Consider the following 16,943-nt stretch of genomic DNA (forward strand, 5'->3'; position numbering starts at 1 on the left):
AGGATGCTCTCAGAACAGAAATAGACCACCACTGTTCATAAACATCATAATTGCATAAGTAATACTTCCAGGTATTACCGGAAATACATTGTCAAGTTGTGTGCAAAGATAATTTTTAGAGACACAAGGACTAGCCCCTTACATTTTGTATTCAATTGAATGAGTGACCATAGACTTCAAGGGAAGAAATGAAGAACATTTGTATACTAACATAGGATTACAGAGAAATGTGCCACACCTTTGTAACAGCTAAATTATTCTACAACTTAGTGAGAACATCTATTGTGTCCTAAAGCTCGTCAGACACTAGAATCACAAAACTGAGACAAGAAATTGTATCAACAATTATATTTCATTGTTATAAACAGACAAAACATAATGCAAATTGCCATTAAAATTTTAATGAGATACCAGTGATTTTTAAAACATTGTCACATTTTACAAATGTCACATGAATAGAGTTCATTTTCATGCAGTGTCTTAATAAAAAGCAAAATCAACATAATAAAATGTGTTCAACTTGTGTTTCAATGAATTACTTGGAATTGAGTTTACTGAGGTTTAAGAAGTTATCTACATTTCTATAAATATAGACATTAAGTGACTTTTAATGTCACTAGTGCAGATACATATAGCCACCATACAAAAGCTCCATTAGAAGCTACTTCAATTCTTTCGAAAAGGATCAGGATTTCTTTTCTTTTTTTAAAAAAAGCTTACACTTTCAGTATTGGAAAACACTAAAGTGCATTTTTGGTTACCTTCTAACCAGTTTCTGGCTATAAAATTTGATTTTGCAGAAGTTTTTATTTCTTAACAGTCAGGACAATAGTTAACCCTCCCTATATCTGATCAATAAAATTATACTAACTTTGTTGGTTGTGCTGAAGGAAGGACAAATCTATGTTCCTTTCAAGTTCATTTAGTATTGGAATTATAATTTCTCACAGCACCAGTAGAGTAATACAGGCTTCACTTTAGCCCTTTGACCTGCTACCCATACCAACCGACTTTTTTTGGAAAAAAAATTGTACCAATAAGAAACATGTTTCAATATTACATGCCATCCCAACTCAAACAGTTTGCATGACTGTAAACAAGAAAAGTTTAAAGCATAATTAGAGTAGACTTGTCATCTTTAAACTCTTGTTTTCCACAGTGTCAAAGTTTTCAAGTGTATAAAGATTAAGTACATTCCTAGTACTACAAAAAAAATTTTTTTTATAAAAACCTGGCAGTACATTTTAACAATATTGGGCACAAAGGACATGTTGCTGATGTTAGTTTGACTTATACTGAACCACGATCAAATTTTATTGCCATCAATTTAATCTAAAGGTAATATTGCACTATAAGAATCCTGAAACTCCTTATGGTAATAGTTTACATTTGTCTAATCATTTGGGTTTTTTGTCTAAAACATGTCTTCTTGAAACAAATAAGTATGGTCCAAATCTGATTAGCACTGCTTTAAAGATGCACAGCTATTTCTAAATAACTCCTACACACCAAGACATGCTATATTATCAGGAAACTCATCCATACTCTTACATAGTCCATATTTTTTCTCTCTATCAAGTTGCAAATAATGTGACTAACACAATAGTGGTAGTTCACATCATTTGAGTTCCAAGTAGTATTTTAAGAGAAACTAGTTAAAAGTATATACCATTCAACCAATCTTTCACATTCACAGCTTCTTAAATACTGGTTGTCTAGATCCAGACATGTTAATATTATTTTAAAGCTGTATATTCATCTAAACACCCTACTGACAGAAGCAGTAGGTGAAAAACTAATGCCTTGAATGCAATTTTCTTGCAAAAGCACTCTCAGACATGACTATACCATCAAGCAAACCACTCTTCATTGTTTTATTTGGTTATTTAAATATCCAAATTACATTTACCCACCCATCTGTTTCCTGAACTCTTTGTACTATGTAACAAGGGAGCTGCTTTTTTAAAAAAATAGTAGTGCCCAAATACATATAGGGAAATGATAAAATCATCTGCCTGTAAAACTTCCCACCAGGCTGCATGTTTAATCAATCTGTACAAGATCCAAATGAGCAAGTCTGGTGCTGCCGACTTTTTTTTTTTTTTGTCAAATACCAAGAAGGAATTCACCCCTATAGTCACAGCAGCTCATCTTTTCTTCTTCTGTTGCCTCAGCATTTTCCTTCGTTTAATTATCATGTCATGCAGTTTCTCCAGCCCTTCTTTAAGACCATCTCCTATTATAGCACAAGTGGGCTGCAGATGCCAGGGAGTGGAAGAGGTCAGCTCGCTGGTTGCCAACATCTTTTCCACCTCCGAAAGCGACAATGAATGTCTCAAGTCCTGCTTGTTGGCCACAATGAGCACAGGCACTCCCTGGTTCTCGGAAATCCGTGTGATTTTGTGAAGTTCCGTTTTTGCTTCTTCCATTCTTTCCACATCCACGGAATCCACCACGAAGATGATGCCGTCCGTGCAGCGGGTGTAGGACTTCCAAAGCGGCCGCAGCTTCTCCTGGCCTCCGACGTCCCAGAAGTGAAAAGTGACGGTCTTGTGGTTTCCCAGCGTCACCTTGATTTTCTCCGTATTGAAACCTTTAGTGGGCACAGTGTTGACGAATTCGTTGAATTGCAACCGGTAAAGGACGGTGGTCTTGCCGGCACAGTCCAGCCCCAAGATCACGATGTGGAAGCACTGGAAGGAAGGCAGGCTCGACAGGATCGGCGTCTGCTCCGACAACCCATTCCCCATCGCAGGGGAGGGGCCCGCGGCGAGCAGAGGGCACCAGTCGCCCGCCGCTGCCGCCGTCGCAAGGCTTCTTCGCCTGTCCCGAGCTCCTAGTGACGATCTTGCTTCCCTGGCAAGCAGACGAGCGCAAGGTCAGACCAGAGAACGATCGCAGGGCAGAAAAAGCAAGCCACGAAAGCAGAAAATCCCCATCCGCTGCTCAGCTAAAGTCTCGCCGCCTCTTCCCCGGAGGTTCCGAGAAGGCACCTTCCAATGCCGCAGCAAAACCCGCCTGTGCTTCTGGTCGGGCCGCGCCTCCTTACCGTTTCACCCAACCCCTCATTCTTCCCACCCCCTCGTTCACGCTCCGCTCGCCATTGGATCAAGAAGCTCTTGCCGAGAAAGCAATTGGGCGGCAAAGTAGGGAAACCACTCTGCAGGCTCTGCTCTCCCCTTTCAGTTACTGGCTCCAACAGCCACCCATCAAGCAGATTGCCCAATCTGTTTGAACCTCATTGGTCAAGCTGAAGCGCGTGAAGGCAGGAGGAAGTTGGACGTTACCTCCCCGGGGCTGGCCTGCTCTGCCCCCCCTCCCCTATTCTCCCGCCGCTTTTTCTCCATTCATAGCTGTTGAGAACGGAATGTGCTGCAGTGCCTGTCCTTCTTACGCCTTCAACAGAAAGGGAGTTGCCTCCCGTCCTGTTTTCGAGAGGAAGGAAAAAGATAACTGAAACTGAGGCTGCCTCTTCGGTCTGGCTTCAGATTCCCCCCTCCTTTTCTAGCAGGGAACACCCTGCCAGGGCTAAAGAACAAGTGTGCCTGTTGGACGATTTTGGCATGGCTACTCCTGCCACCTATAGGAACATTGAGATTCATTTCTGGAAGCCTTACTCTTAATCCACTTTTCCTTCCTCATCTTTCCTGTTGATACCACTTTCTAAACGTGGAAAGAGGGGGAAGTGGGTATCTTCAAGGTTCATGAGGTGAAATAACGGCTAAAGGCGCTCTGCCCAGCCAGCTTTTCACACATTTTACAAACCCAGTTGTATTAGGCGCAGTAACCGAAGAACTCCTCCGTTGGCCTCCCCGTGCACTCGTTTCCTAGCAACCGTTTTCAAATAATGCCCTCAAGTAACCGGCAAAGAGCCGAAGCAAACGCTTTAGAACTATTAGGCATCCCCCCCCTCCCCACCCACGGTTTCTGGCACGTCTTTCCCGAATAGCCCCGCCTCCTCGGAGTTCTGCCTGCTATGCTTCACCTTCCTCAGCGCTTCTCGGCCAGCTCACGTGAATGGCAGACCAGGCACCTTGGCCAAGCCGGCTCTTTTGTATTGATCGTATTGAGGCATCCACGCAGCCTTGGTTATCTGATGATTTCCCGGGGAAAATATTAATTTTTCCTGTTCCTAAAAGAAACTCGCTGTTTTCGGGAAATATGACCAAAAAGCAAATCTATTTGATGGAGAGATTTTAAAAGTATCCCTTTTCCATGAACACATGTGCCTCCTTAATTCCTACGTAAATAAATGTACAGGGGGTTCTGATTTGAAAGTCGGGAATTGAGGATTCCGCTCACATGTATTCATATTGATAAACTGCATACCCCTAAGATGTTTCTAAGCCATAGATTCTTCTCTCTGCTACTTAATTATAATTATCTTTGCCAGCCATTCCAATCTTATTCCAGGGTTGTTCCAGTGTTAATTCCAGTTATTTGTACTATAGCCTGGCTTTATTCCTCAAGTCCAGGTTGTCAAACCAAAAGTTGTTTAAATTTATCATTGAATTTTGTATAATGTGTATTCATAATGTAGGTGCTGTTATACCTGCTCTTCCTCACAGTAACCTCTCTGCCTCAGCACTTGTAGTATGGAACTGTAAATCAAAGATAAAACAGGGTGTGTGGTGTGGAACCCCAAATCTTGACCACTTACACCAGGGTCTGGTTTATAAAATCACAAGATCTCTCAAACCAGTTGCTAAAAGCTAGGCTATTGGTTGTGACATGAAAGCAACATATTTTAACAAAATAGGGTATGGAATGAAATCAAGTCTTTAAGGCATTGTGTGTGGTAGTAATGCAAAATAGATTGGTATAATATTTGCAAAGCTCATAAATCTGTCTGAACTAAACAACTGTTTATGACATACCCGTAAGTCTTTTTCAAATTAAGCCAATGTTAAGTTATATGAAATAATCTATGCCTGAATTAAACCAGAATTAAACTGTTTTTAGTCACAAGTTTCTGCTTGCTAAATTAGTTTTTTTGGGAATGAAAATATTTAGGTTATAAAATAGACATCTTTGTGAGTTAAGCCAGTTTTTATGTGTTAGCCTCTTTAACTTAAACCAATATTTGTCATGAAACTATTAAGTCTGTGTGACATAAATCAGCTTTTGTGGAACAGAATTATAAGCCTTTGAAAGTTTCAGCAGCTTTCATGTATAAAGTCAAAATAGTCTATTAGCTACGCTAAGATTGTGTGTGTGTGGTATTAAATCAGTCTTTCCAGGCTAGACTAATATTTGTGGCATGAAATTGTATTTGGTTTAAATGATTGTAGTATAAAATCTCATATTTCTCTAAGCTAAACTAAATTTCTAAAAGTATTAAACCAAATATCCCCATCATTTATCCATCTTTAAATGATTTTTCTACTTGGAAAGAAGCATCCTTAAATTCAAATCTTGGACCATGCAATTGGCTTACAGTACCTATGTATATTATTTCTGATCCTTCCCTTTTTTTTCATATAATGTAGCAATCCAGGCAGTAAGCATTTTTTTAGAGTTGGAATGCCAATCTAGACAGTTTGGAATATTTTTCCCACGGATGGAATTCCAAATCTTGCAATACTTGGAAGACTTCAACAATGTGATTATAAATCACTCGGACCTAATGGATTACATCCCAGAGTTCTGAAGGAGCTGGTAGATGTTACCTCAGAATCATACCATAGCTTTTAAAAATCCTGGAGCACTAGAGAACTACCAGAGGATTGGAAAAGAGCTGATATGGTTCCCATCTTTAAAAAAAAAGAGGGTGGGGTGGGGGGAGACCCAGGAAACTACAGACTAATTCTTGGGAAGATACTGGAAAAAATAAACAGATCTGTGAACATGTAGAAACAAATAAAGCTATAACTAGTAGCAGGTTTGTTAAAAACAGATCATGCCAAATCAATCTTATTTCATTCTTTGACAGAGTGACTAAATTAGTAGATCAGCTAAATGCTGTGGACATAGTATACTTAGACTTCAGCAAGGCATTTGACAAAGTAGTCCACAACTTCTTGGTAAATTAGAAAAATGTGAGATAGACAGCATCACCACCAGTTGGATTTGTAACTGGCTGACAAACGGTACTCAACAAGTAAATGGTACTACATTTACATGGAGTGAAGTAAACAGTGGGGTAATACAAGGTTCTGTTTTAGGCCCAGTACTCTTCAATATCTTCATAAATGACTTAAATGAGGGAATAGAAGGGGAACTCATCAAATTTCCAAATGACACTAAGCTGGCAGGAATAGCCAAGACCCCAGATGACAAGCTCAGTATCCAAAAAGATATTGACAGACTTGAACAATAGGCCCTATCCAACAACATGAAATTTAATTTGGATAAAAGCAAGGTTTTATGCCTAGGCAGGAAGAACCAAGGGAATAAGTACAGATTCGGCAAAACCTGGCTCAAAAACAATAACTCTGAGAAGGACCTTGAAGTCCTAGTGGACAGTCACTTAAACATGAGCCAACAATTTGTGGCAGCAGCCAAAAAAGCTAATGCAATCCTTGGCTGTACAGTACAAAGAGAGGCATAGAATCAAAATCACGTGAAGCTTTAGTACTGCTTTATAATCCTTAGTAAAATTTCATCTAGAGTACTGCATCCAGTCTTGGTCATCACATTATAAAAAAGATGTCAAGACTTTAGAAAAAGTGCAAAGAGCAGCAATAAAGATGATTAAGCACCTGGAGACAAAAGCATATGAAGAACTGTTGCAAGAATTGGTTATGGCCAGGCTAGAGAAAAGAGGGACTAGGGTGACATGATAGCAGTATTCCATTATTTGAGGGACTACCACAAAGAAGACAACAACTTATTTTCTGAAGCACCAAAAGGCAATACAAGAAACAATGGATGGAAATTAATAAAGGAGAGGAGCAACTAACAGTGAGAACAATTAACCAGTGAAACAACTTGCCTTCAGAAGTAGGTGCTTAATCACTGAAGATTTTTAAGTGGAGACTGGACAGCCACCTACCTAAAATGGTATAGGGCGTCCTGCTTAAGCTGGGGGTTGGACTAGAAGACCTCCAGTTCTTCGTTTAGTTCATTTAGTGACCGTTCAAATTTACAATAGTATTGAAAAAAGTGATTTATGACTGTTTTTTACAATTATCTTTCCAGACTCCCATGATCATGAGATCAAACTTCAGGCACTTGACAATTGGTTCATATTTATGACTGTTGCTGTGTCCCAAGGTCATGTGATCCCTTTTTGCAACCTTCTGGCAAGTAAAGTCAATGCAAAAGCCAGATTAATTTAACAACTGGGCTACTAATTTATCAACTGTAGTGATTCATTTAACAACTGAGGCAAGAATGGTCGTAAAATGGGGCAAAATTCACTTAACAAATGTCTCACTTAACAGTGAGAAATTTGGGGCTCAATTGTGGTCATTAAATCGAGGACTATCTGTTTTAGTGTGACATACAGTGGTGGACTAAAGTGTAAAGATTAATAAATGTCTTAAAGTGTTTTTTTTAATATGTCTCTTAAACTTATAATGATAATGGAATGGGTAGAAATTTATACACTATATTCTGATATAGTTTGGAGAAAACAGATAAAATTAAACGATTACTTCTGCCAAAATAACTAACTATGTATATTGGAGACAAGGTAGAAGATGATCAAGGTAATAAACTACTTGAATATGTAAGTAAATCAAACATAATTATATAAAAGGAAGACAACGGTTTAACAATAGTTTTGATTAAGAGGCTTTATTAATTGGAAATATAAAATTAATATTTAAAACATAAAACATAACATATCTCATGTTTAATTTACCATAAACTCCCCCTCACCAATAAGAAACTGAACAATTATTCTCACTTTTTGATACCATATATTCATCTTGATCCTTCATGTTCTCATCAAACTTAATATTTACTTATTTTGGTCATGTCAAGAAAGAGACAATTATAGGTCAAAGCAGGTTTCCATAATGTTTTCTTAATCAGAAACTAAACTTATAGTAAATATATCTAGACATACCAATCCAATTAATAATGATAATAGTTTTGTTTCTCATAAATGTTACAAGCTCTGGAATGTAAATCATTTCAGAGTATCTTAAACTGGAAACAAAAAAATTAATACTACTATTGAGATATATTCTTATAATCAGTAAATACAGGATTACCAGATCAGTACTGCAAAAATGTCAATAAACAATAGTAACTAATGAAGTCTTCTATATTTCTTTCCTGCCATCTAATGGTCATCACATTGTAATTTTGTGTTTGTATGAAGGATCAGAACAGAAGCGTGGTAGGTCAATAAGTTTTTTTAAAAGGTTCAGTTGACAAAGGAATATAAATGACATTGTTTTTGGCAAATCTTTGTTCTGAGCAACAGAGTATAGTTTTCTTCCTACAGAGCTTTATAAGATGCAAAGGTTAGAGGAGGATTTAAATAACTTGGAATATTAAAATCAACTATTTTCACTTCCTTTCCTAAAAATTGACAGACAAGCTCAGGTATTGCATAGTTGCCTTTTTCAAAAACTGGAAGGTTCCCTAGGCTGTACAATTCTCTGGGTCTTTAAATGTCAGGTTTGAAGAGTTAAGTTGTGATTACTGTCCAGGACTTGGCATAAAAATAGATGAAAAATAGATGTTTTATGATTGAAGTATAAGCAAAACTAAAATGACTGTACCAACATAATGAGTCAGGAGAAACGTTTGGACAACCAGACCAATCTTTTCCAAATACTTAATTAGCAAGCTATAAATTACTGCGCTAGTACTCAATCACACTGGGGTTAATAATAGACGAGCACATAATAAGCCAAGCTATAGAGAGAAAAGAAGGCTATGTTGTTGAAATTCCATAATATCAGAGCAGAGCTCTGGTGTTCAGTCAATGAAATCGACAATGATAGCCCTAAATGTTGTCCAGAGATTTTGGATTTCTTTCTTCCTGAACAATGTATTTATGAAAGGACATTTTCTAATTATGCTGGTAGCATGCATTTATGCTTGTAGAATGTGACATATGTTTTATTCCCTAAATATACACCCAAGATTAAGGCACAGATCTCAATAATAGTTGTTTTTAATCCCCTTTACTCAAAGGGGATTAAACATACTCAAAACTGTTGGAGAATATGCAGCTATGATACGTTTTCCATGGTTCAGTGTTTCGTTTTCCATGGTTCAGTATTTCCATGGTGCAGCTATTAGTTCTTCCATTTGTTGTAATCCCAACCCAAAAACCAGCCTGTGAATGTTGGAGGTTCAAAACCTTGTTTTACAATAACAACTGGAGTCCGTTTATCTCTTCCAGAAGGATCAGTCTCAATGTAGTTTTTGGCTGAAATACATGAAATATATGGAAAATAATACTATAATAACATATCACTGCAAAATAGTGTTCTATTTTTAGCTAATTTCTAAATCACTTTATTTAATTTCTACATCATTCTTCCCCTTATGAGAGCTCAAGAGGGGTATGGGAAATCTGGTATAGAGCTATTCTAATAAAATCATTTATTTAAAAATAAGATTTTTCTTTAAAAAAAGTTCATTAGATAAATAATCAGCAAAATTAAAGCCGAATGCTGAAGGAGTAATTGTTTTCCCATATACATAAATCTTGAATTGTTTACAATAAAGAGAATATTCTGAGGATCAGCCAAACATCTGAAGAAAGAGTCCCATAACTGTATACCATCACTGAGATGGTCCTGCAAACAGAGCTAAACATACCAGAGAAACCACAAAGAAGAACTCTTCTAGGAATAAATATAGCTGAATTAGGGATGTACCTGAAAAAATGATCTCTTATTGAAAACCTTTTTATTTATTTATTAATTATTTGCTTTATTAATTATTTGCTTAATTATTTGCTTTTAATTGTTACATTGATAGGGAAGTATAGATGCATATCTGAAGGGAAACACTGAACTTAAAATATGAGCATCCTGCAAATCAACTATTTGGTTTCTTTTCTTACCAGATTTAACTGATTCAGCACGTTCGGTTTCGTTAGCATCTTTGCCAATCCAGACAAATACCTTGGAATAACAAGAAAGAGAAAAAAAAAACATATATCAGCTTTTGAAATGGAGCATGGAAATCATTCTACAGATTAAAGTTAGGAAACTTGTATCCAGTTTTAACCATTATTTTTTCTCATTTACTAAAATACTAAAGGTTGTATTTAATTTACTACCAATTGGGACTGGAATTGCTACTGTTAAGTGAGGCTGTCTTCAAGTGAGTCATGACTGATTTTATTACTTTTTTGTCACAATCATTAAGTGAATCATAGTTGCTAAATAAATCACAGTCATTAAACAAATTTGATTTTCCCATTTACTTTGCTCATCAGCCAGCTGGAAAGTTTTCAAATGGCGATCACATGACTGGGATGCTGCAACCATCATAAATATTTGCCAGTTGTAAAACACCCAATTTTTGATCGTATGCCCATGAGGAAACTGATGGTCATAAGTGTGCCAGTTATAAGCCATTCGTTTCAGTGATGACATATTTTTGAATGTTCGTTAAAGGAGTAGTCATAAGTTAAGGATTACTATACCTGCAAATGCATTTTCATGTTTTATTTTAGTATCAAATTGTACATGTATTGTACATATATCAGCATTGTCTGAGTGTTTATTTTGCTATGCAAACATATTATTCCAACTTACATTTGAAAACCAGCTATTGTTTCACAGCTCATAGTATAGATATATTCATTCAAGTCTCACTTTCCAGGCAATACTTCTCCATTCTAAAAGAGTTCCCTTATTTACTTGATTAATATCCTACCATTTAATAGGACTCTGCTAGATAGCTTCCAAAAAGTTAAAAATTATAATAAAACAAATATTAAAACATGAACATACAAACCTACAATACATAAAGCCATAATAAAACAATTAGTATAAAAGCATTAAAGATTAAATTCTTGCATACAGTAACTCATTTTTAAAAAGTTTTCCTGTGCCAGCATCTTAAATAAGGATTTGCCATTGGCTAAACATAATAGAATTGAGTAATATCAAAAAAATTCCCCACTCCCCAATTTGATTTCAGTATCTAGTGCAAGTTTTTTTTTAAAAAAGAGATCTTCCATCTTACATTTCTTCCTCAATCTCATATTGTCCATTGACATTTCCTCATATTTAATACTTTATTGCAATATTCTGTTAACATAATCTCATTTATTTAAATAGTGTTTTTTTTTTTTACATTAAATAGTTATGGTTAGGAATGAGTTTAGAATCAAATGGGTATAGGTATGTGAATATTACTTTTCACTCTTTTTCTTTGTGGGATTTAAAAAAACCCACAAACATGCCAACTAAGGACATAAAATAAGCATTGTAAAAATAGTTTCTAACCTTACCCATTTTCTCCCTTCCTTTTCTATTTGCTGGATACAGAATTCAAAATGTAATTGCCTATCTTTATCTTAAATGACACAAATCTTGTATCATGTACACAGTATAGCTCTATACTGTAGCTTCTGTCATAAAGAAATCCTCTAGTAAAATAAATATTTTACCTGATCCCAAGTATCTAACAACATGACATCATCCTCAGCCAAATCTTCCTGAGTGAACTCTCCAGGGACTTCTTCAATCTTTAGGAAATAATATTTTATTGAATCATACATATCTCTTATTAAAAACACCCATGCTAAACTAAAAGATGATCTTACTAATGAGATAAGTTAACATCACATTCATATTATTTTAAGATTGGCAGAAGGTGTGTAACAAGGAAAAAAATGGGGAAAGTAAATAAAACTGCAAAAGCTGAAAAAATAACAACTATAAGGAGGCTACAGATGGTCATAGCCAAATGACATTAGCAATTCAGGTCAAGTAAGAGAAGAAAATTGTCAAAAGCTAAGTATACTACTAAACAAACAATAGTTTATGTACCCTGCATGAGGATATGAGCTTACAGATACACCAAAATAACTTAAGACTATAAGATTTCCACAGAAATCTTAGCCAATATGCCAGCATATATAATTTCAGATTCATGTGTGAACTAACCCAACAATGTGGCACACCTTTTCTTGGCCAGTCTAAATAGAAGATGATACATTGAACAAAAGTATTCCAAAGGCATTATAATTACAGGCTCCAATGAACATAAGTTTACTGCAGAACTACCATCATAAAAGATCTTAATACAGAATAAATAGCAATAAATCTATAACATTAATTGGGCACCAGCTTACTATAGTTAAAGAAAAATATCATTAATTAGCAAATGTTCATGACAAAAACTTTCAGTACAGAACATTATGTTTTTGTAAATGAGAGCAGACGTGTGTGGGAATTTGTATTGCACCTGTTACTTGACTCATGATTATAGAATTCTTGTTCGATTAGCTTTAATATAAACCTACCATATGCAGAAACTGCTAAGATGTTCTCTTGCCCCATTTATATCATTAAGAGAATATGCTCACTAGATGTTTCAAATCTTATCATCCTACTTTAAACAAAGTTCAAAATTAATTTCAAGAGTTTAGAACTGAAATGTAGGCTTGAAATTTCCTTAGAAAATCAGAAATATTAACCTTTTATTTTGATAAATTGTGTAAGTATGTAAAGGATAAACATGTTTCACTTGTTTTAAATTTTGTTCTGATCATCCTGGCCACATAAAAATATTCTAAAGGACTTGCACACTTTAAAATCATCTGCATTTGGCTCAAGTTAAATTACTTTTCTTTATTTTTATTTTTCTAGATTAGATGACAGAATTCTTAAAGAATGCAATTGTTTTACTATATTTCTAAAGTCCCGTTTTATAAAACTCTTTCAAAAACACCAAAGCTAAACATCTGGCTTATATTTAGCACGTTGCATACTAAATTCTGAAAGTTTTGAAGTCACATTACTTTGACCAAGTTTAAATAAATGAACCATATAGTAGCTTAGTGAATGAAGTTTAAATGTCAATAGGAAGAAAACAATTTAAAATTAATGTATAATGTCCCAATATTCTATCAACCTCAAGACAGCAACATCTGTGGGAAAGGATCAAAATAGGCAATATGACAGTACAGCATTGCAAATGAAATTCTGCTTTTTTGAACATGTATGTAACACTGATCCACATAGAAAAGGAACAGGGTTGTTTCCACCGTCATTTTGCCTGAGGTACCCTCCCTTCCTCAAGTTCCTGATGCTGCTATGACAAGACCTAACATCTGAATTTTTATAAAATATTCCTTTATATTTTATGTTCCTACAAAAAATATTTTCATTTACTTAAAACATATTCAAATAGATTTATTATGCCCAAGAAATAAACAACCATAGTAAACTGGAAAAAACTGTGTTAAACTTACTATAAACCTGCCAGTTTTATTAGAACAACCATATAGACGAGGTGGATGGTCTTCTGATTCAGATTGCAAATGGGGTGAAGATTGGTATTGTTTTTTTCCACCAAGCGCAGTCCAAAATTCCTCTAAAAAGTAACCACACAAAAATTACCATGCAGGTATTAAAGACCGTCTTCCTGATCGCCATATCATGCCGAGATACATACATACATACATATATATATATATATATATATTGCACACTCACGGGGTTCATGACCTTCTTCGATTCTTGAAGTTTGACATTTTAGGACACCAGTTACATACTTAGCACCTTTTTCTTCTTCTTTGCTTGCTCCTTTACCAATCCAGGTATACCCAGACTTAGTTGGCAGTTTCAAAACAAAAACATCATTGGAATTCAATGAAATTGCATCAACCTCAACCTGAGATAAAGAAAATACAGATTCGTTTTTTTCTGTTTGCCTCCATTTCTGAGCTTTATATTGTAAGCAAGCATTAATTTCTTCAAGCATCATATGCTTGAGCTAAGGAGGTAAGTCTTTGAAATCAAATACTATGTAATTGAGACACAAAATTGCCATTTATAATCTTAAGAATAATTAGTTAGGAAAAAAGTTTCCATTACACACACATAAACACACACACACACTCAAAATAATCATAAAAATAGGAACAGAAAATATATTGTTCAGTGTAACAAGCAAATCAGAAGTGCAGTTTCATGCACTTTAAATATATCAATATTCTAGTGATGGCATCTTTTTTTGATGGGGAGGGGGAGAGAAGAAGGGATTTAATTTGTGCTTAATCAGACTTGTCCTTAGTTTATTAGTTTGCAATTTGGAGACAAGTTTATGATATTAAAATATGTTATGAAGTGGTATCACAGACATAAGGAACAAGATCTTAAGCAAAGAATTGTATTTTCTCATCTATACATTCACCTCAATTGTTTTGTTCAGTTTCTTATTTTGATTATCCGAGGTTTATTTTTTTCCAGTGTTGTACCGATTTGCAATTTGTAATGGATATATTAGTCTATGGATTTTTAAAAACATTTTCCCCAATTTTACTTCTTTTGCAAAATTATCTTTTCTAATACAATTGCTTGCATTACTTTTATTGGCTGAAGTTTCCCAAAATGTGTATTCAGTATATGGATATTTGCTCATTGAATGCAAATTAGCTTAAGCTACATGGCTGGATTTCATTAGAGTAGTTTATAGCAGAAGAAGCATAAATACAAAAGGCATAAAGTATAAGTCTGCAATAGATCCGTATGAAAATACCTGGCTCTGAGTCTGGACTCCAAGTAATTACATTTAGTTACACTGAGAACAGATTTCTGAATGGGAATTTGTTACCTCTACAATCCTGGTGATGGATCCAAGGTTTCTGCGAATTTGGAACAAGCGGATTGCAGCAGGGGGCACTTGGCCAGTAGCCTTGGAAGTCCCATCCTTATAAACAATGAGTGGCTTATCTTTGAACAAACTCAACAAATGTGAAGGTTCCTTGCCTTGGCTCACTCTAATCTGCAAAGTATTTTAATATAAAATACAGGATATTTTTACAAGTCTTAAATGAGAAAGTCTACTGCTCAGTTCTAGCCTCAACAATAGATCTTCACTGCATCTTGGCAGGAATAATTTCTTAAATAATGTAAGCTTTAAAACAACGTTTAAAAATGTAAGCTTTAAAATAAGATTGTAGCAGGCATGTAGTACAGTTATAGAACTTTAAGTCTATTCTCTCTCCCATCATAGCAACAGTATGACACATGCTTGCGGCAATTTAAATGTTCCCTTAAGTAAAATGGAGTGAGTGTATCTGTGTGTGATTCGAAGATTTGCATGTAAATTCAGAAGAAAGCAGGGGTGTTTACCACACATAGGAAAACCCTACATCTATTTCAAGAAATCTCTTTAACACTCCCTCAACACTATCTGTTCTTCAAACATTCCAAAAATAATCTAAATTACATTGTGCCAAATTGCCTTGCCAAAAATCTGAGACATATTTTTGACCAATATATATGAAGAGCAATGTACATTCTTCAATCCATATTATTAAAAATGTGGAAAGCTGTGGCCAAAAAATTAACACAATAACAAAGAACTTTGGAAAACTGATTTCTAGGTTATACTAAAAAATATTTTTCCTAAAACTATCTTTATCTGGCAGGGGGATTTAATAAAGAATCCTTTCCAACTCTATTACTCTGTTCTGTTATTCTTTCAATGGTCATGTATATAGCAATAGCACTTCAGAGTGCTTTTACAGCCTTCTCTAAGCAGTTTACAGAGTCAGCATATTGCCCCCAACAATCTGGATCCTCATTTGACCCACCTTAGAAGGATGGAACGCTAAGTCAACCTTGAGCCTGATGAGATTTGAATTGCCAAATTGCAGTCAGCCAGCAGTCAGCAGAAGTAGCCTGCAGTACGGCACTCTAACCACTGCACCACCACAGCTCTCGGTGGGATATCCATCCCATCAAGCGGAAAGTCCAGAATAGTTAGGATCTCCTGTCACAGGCAGGGGGTTAGACTAGAAGACTTCCAAGGTCCCTTCCAACCCAATTATTTCATGTTCTCTCTCTGTGTGTCTCTCCCTCCCCCTCCCTCCCCCCTCCACCCCCCCCCCTCTTTCTCTCTCTCTCTCTCTCTCTCTCTCTCTCTCTCTCTCTCTCTCTCTCTCTCTCTCTCTATATATATATATATATATATATATATATATGTATATATATGTATGTATGTATGTATATATATATATGTATATGTATATGTATATATGCATTGCTCTTTTTTTCCCCTTCAGAATTGTCTTTATTCCCAAGAAATGTACACTCTAGCATCTAACATAGGAGAAACTGAAAGGTAGGCAGGAAGCAGTCTTTCTCAACTACAGAACTCTGTTCCCGGAATATATGGATGTTTTCCAAGATATTACCCTTCTTTCAGGCCATTTGTGTACTGTATTTTTATATAATGTTTGAATCCTTTTAAGTAATTTGGTTGGGTTATAGTGCAGTTTCAAAAAGACAATGGGAAGTTGGCTAATTGTACTTTAAAGTAAGTCAGTTGTGAATGGAGGAAAAGAATGATAGGTAGAAACAACACAAGAGAAAAATCTATGCTACAGGTTAGGGAAGGAGTGATTCTTTGTAGGCACCATTCTTTCATAGGCACTGAAGAGTATCAAAGCTGCTCAACAATCCACATTGGATGCCAGTTTCCTGTAAGTATTGCAAACTTTCAAGCAACATAGCCCCCTGTCGATGCACAATAAGTATTATGGATTACTAGAAACGTGATAAATATACTAATTCCTGGTTTCTCACCAGGATGCCAGAAGTGAGAGTTGTTCAAGCACATGGCATATCTCCTCAAAGAGCTTGCTCTGAGCTTGGTGGTAGGAGAGGGCAGACATGTGAATTGGGAGAGAGAAAAGTGAGCACACACGAGGTTGGATGTTTCCCTTCTTGCTACAAGTGACATTTCATCTTGCACAATAACCCTAGTCTCTTTCGAACAATCTTTTAAACACAGTCTTGAGATTTGGGATGTCTACAATTTTATTCACAGTTCTAGTGTGA

At 35.8% G+C, this 16,943-nt stretch overlaps 2 protein-coding genes across 2 annotated transcripts in view; both read right to left on the minus strand.

Moving 5' to 3' along the window:
- Positions 1-333: 333 nt before the first annotated feature.
- On the minus strand, positions 334-5,347 carry ARL4A (ARF like GTPase 4A). The gene has a single exon (XM_034402673.3). It carries the CDS (start codon positions 2,748-2,750, stop codon positions 2,148-2,150), a length of 603 nt encoding a protein of 200 aa, XP_034258564.1. The 5' UTR covers positions 2,751-5,347; the 3' UTR covers positions 334-2,147.
- A 2,377-nt stretch (positions 5,348-7,724) lies between these two features.
- Positions 7,725-16,943, minus strand: part of SCIN (scinderin) — a 57,501-nt gene continuing 48,282 nt past the window's right edge. Inside the window, exons 11-16 of the mRNA XM_034402559.3 lie at positions 14,710-14,880; positions 13,590-13,767; positions 13,346-13,467; positions 11,537-11,614; positions 9,977-10,037; positions 7,725-9,334 (exon numbers count right to left, since the gene is read on the minus strand). Coding sequence (XP_034258450.1) covers positions 9,201-9,334; positions 9,977-10,037; positions 11,537-11,614; positions 13,346-13,467; positions 13,590-13,767; positions 14,710-14,880 — 744 coding nt within the window. The 3' untranslated portion in view covers positions 7,725-9,200. The remainder of the gene's footprint in view (positions 9,335-9,976; positions 10,038-11,536; positions 11,615-13,345; positions 13,468-13,589; positions 13,768-14,709; positions 14,881-16,943) is intronic.

Source organism: Pantherophis guttatus, chromosome 4 (assembly GCF_059756535.1).
Source record: "Pantherophis guttatus breed Tessera chromosome 4, ASM5975653v1, whole genome shotgun sequence".
NCBI lineage: Eukaryota > Metazoa > Chordata > Lepidosauria > Squamata > Colubridae > Pantherophis > Pantherophis guttatus.

Excerpts from the sequence above, each read along its gene's own strand:
- ARL4A (XM_034402673.3), bottom strand. The coding sequence starts at position 2,750 with ATGGGGAATGGGTTGTCGGAGCAGACGCCGATCCTGTCGAGCCTGCCT.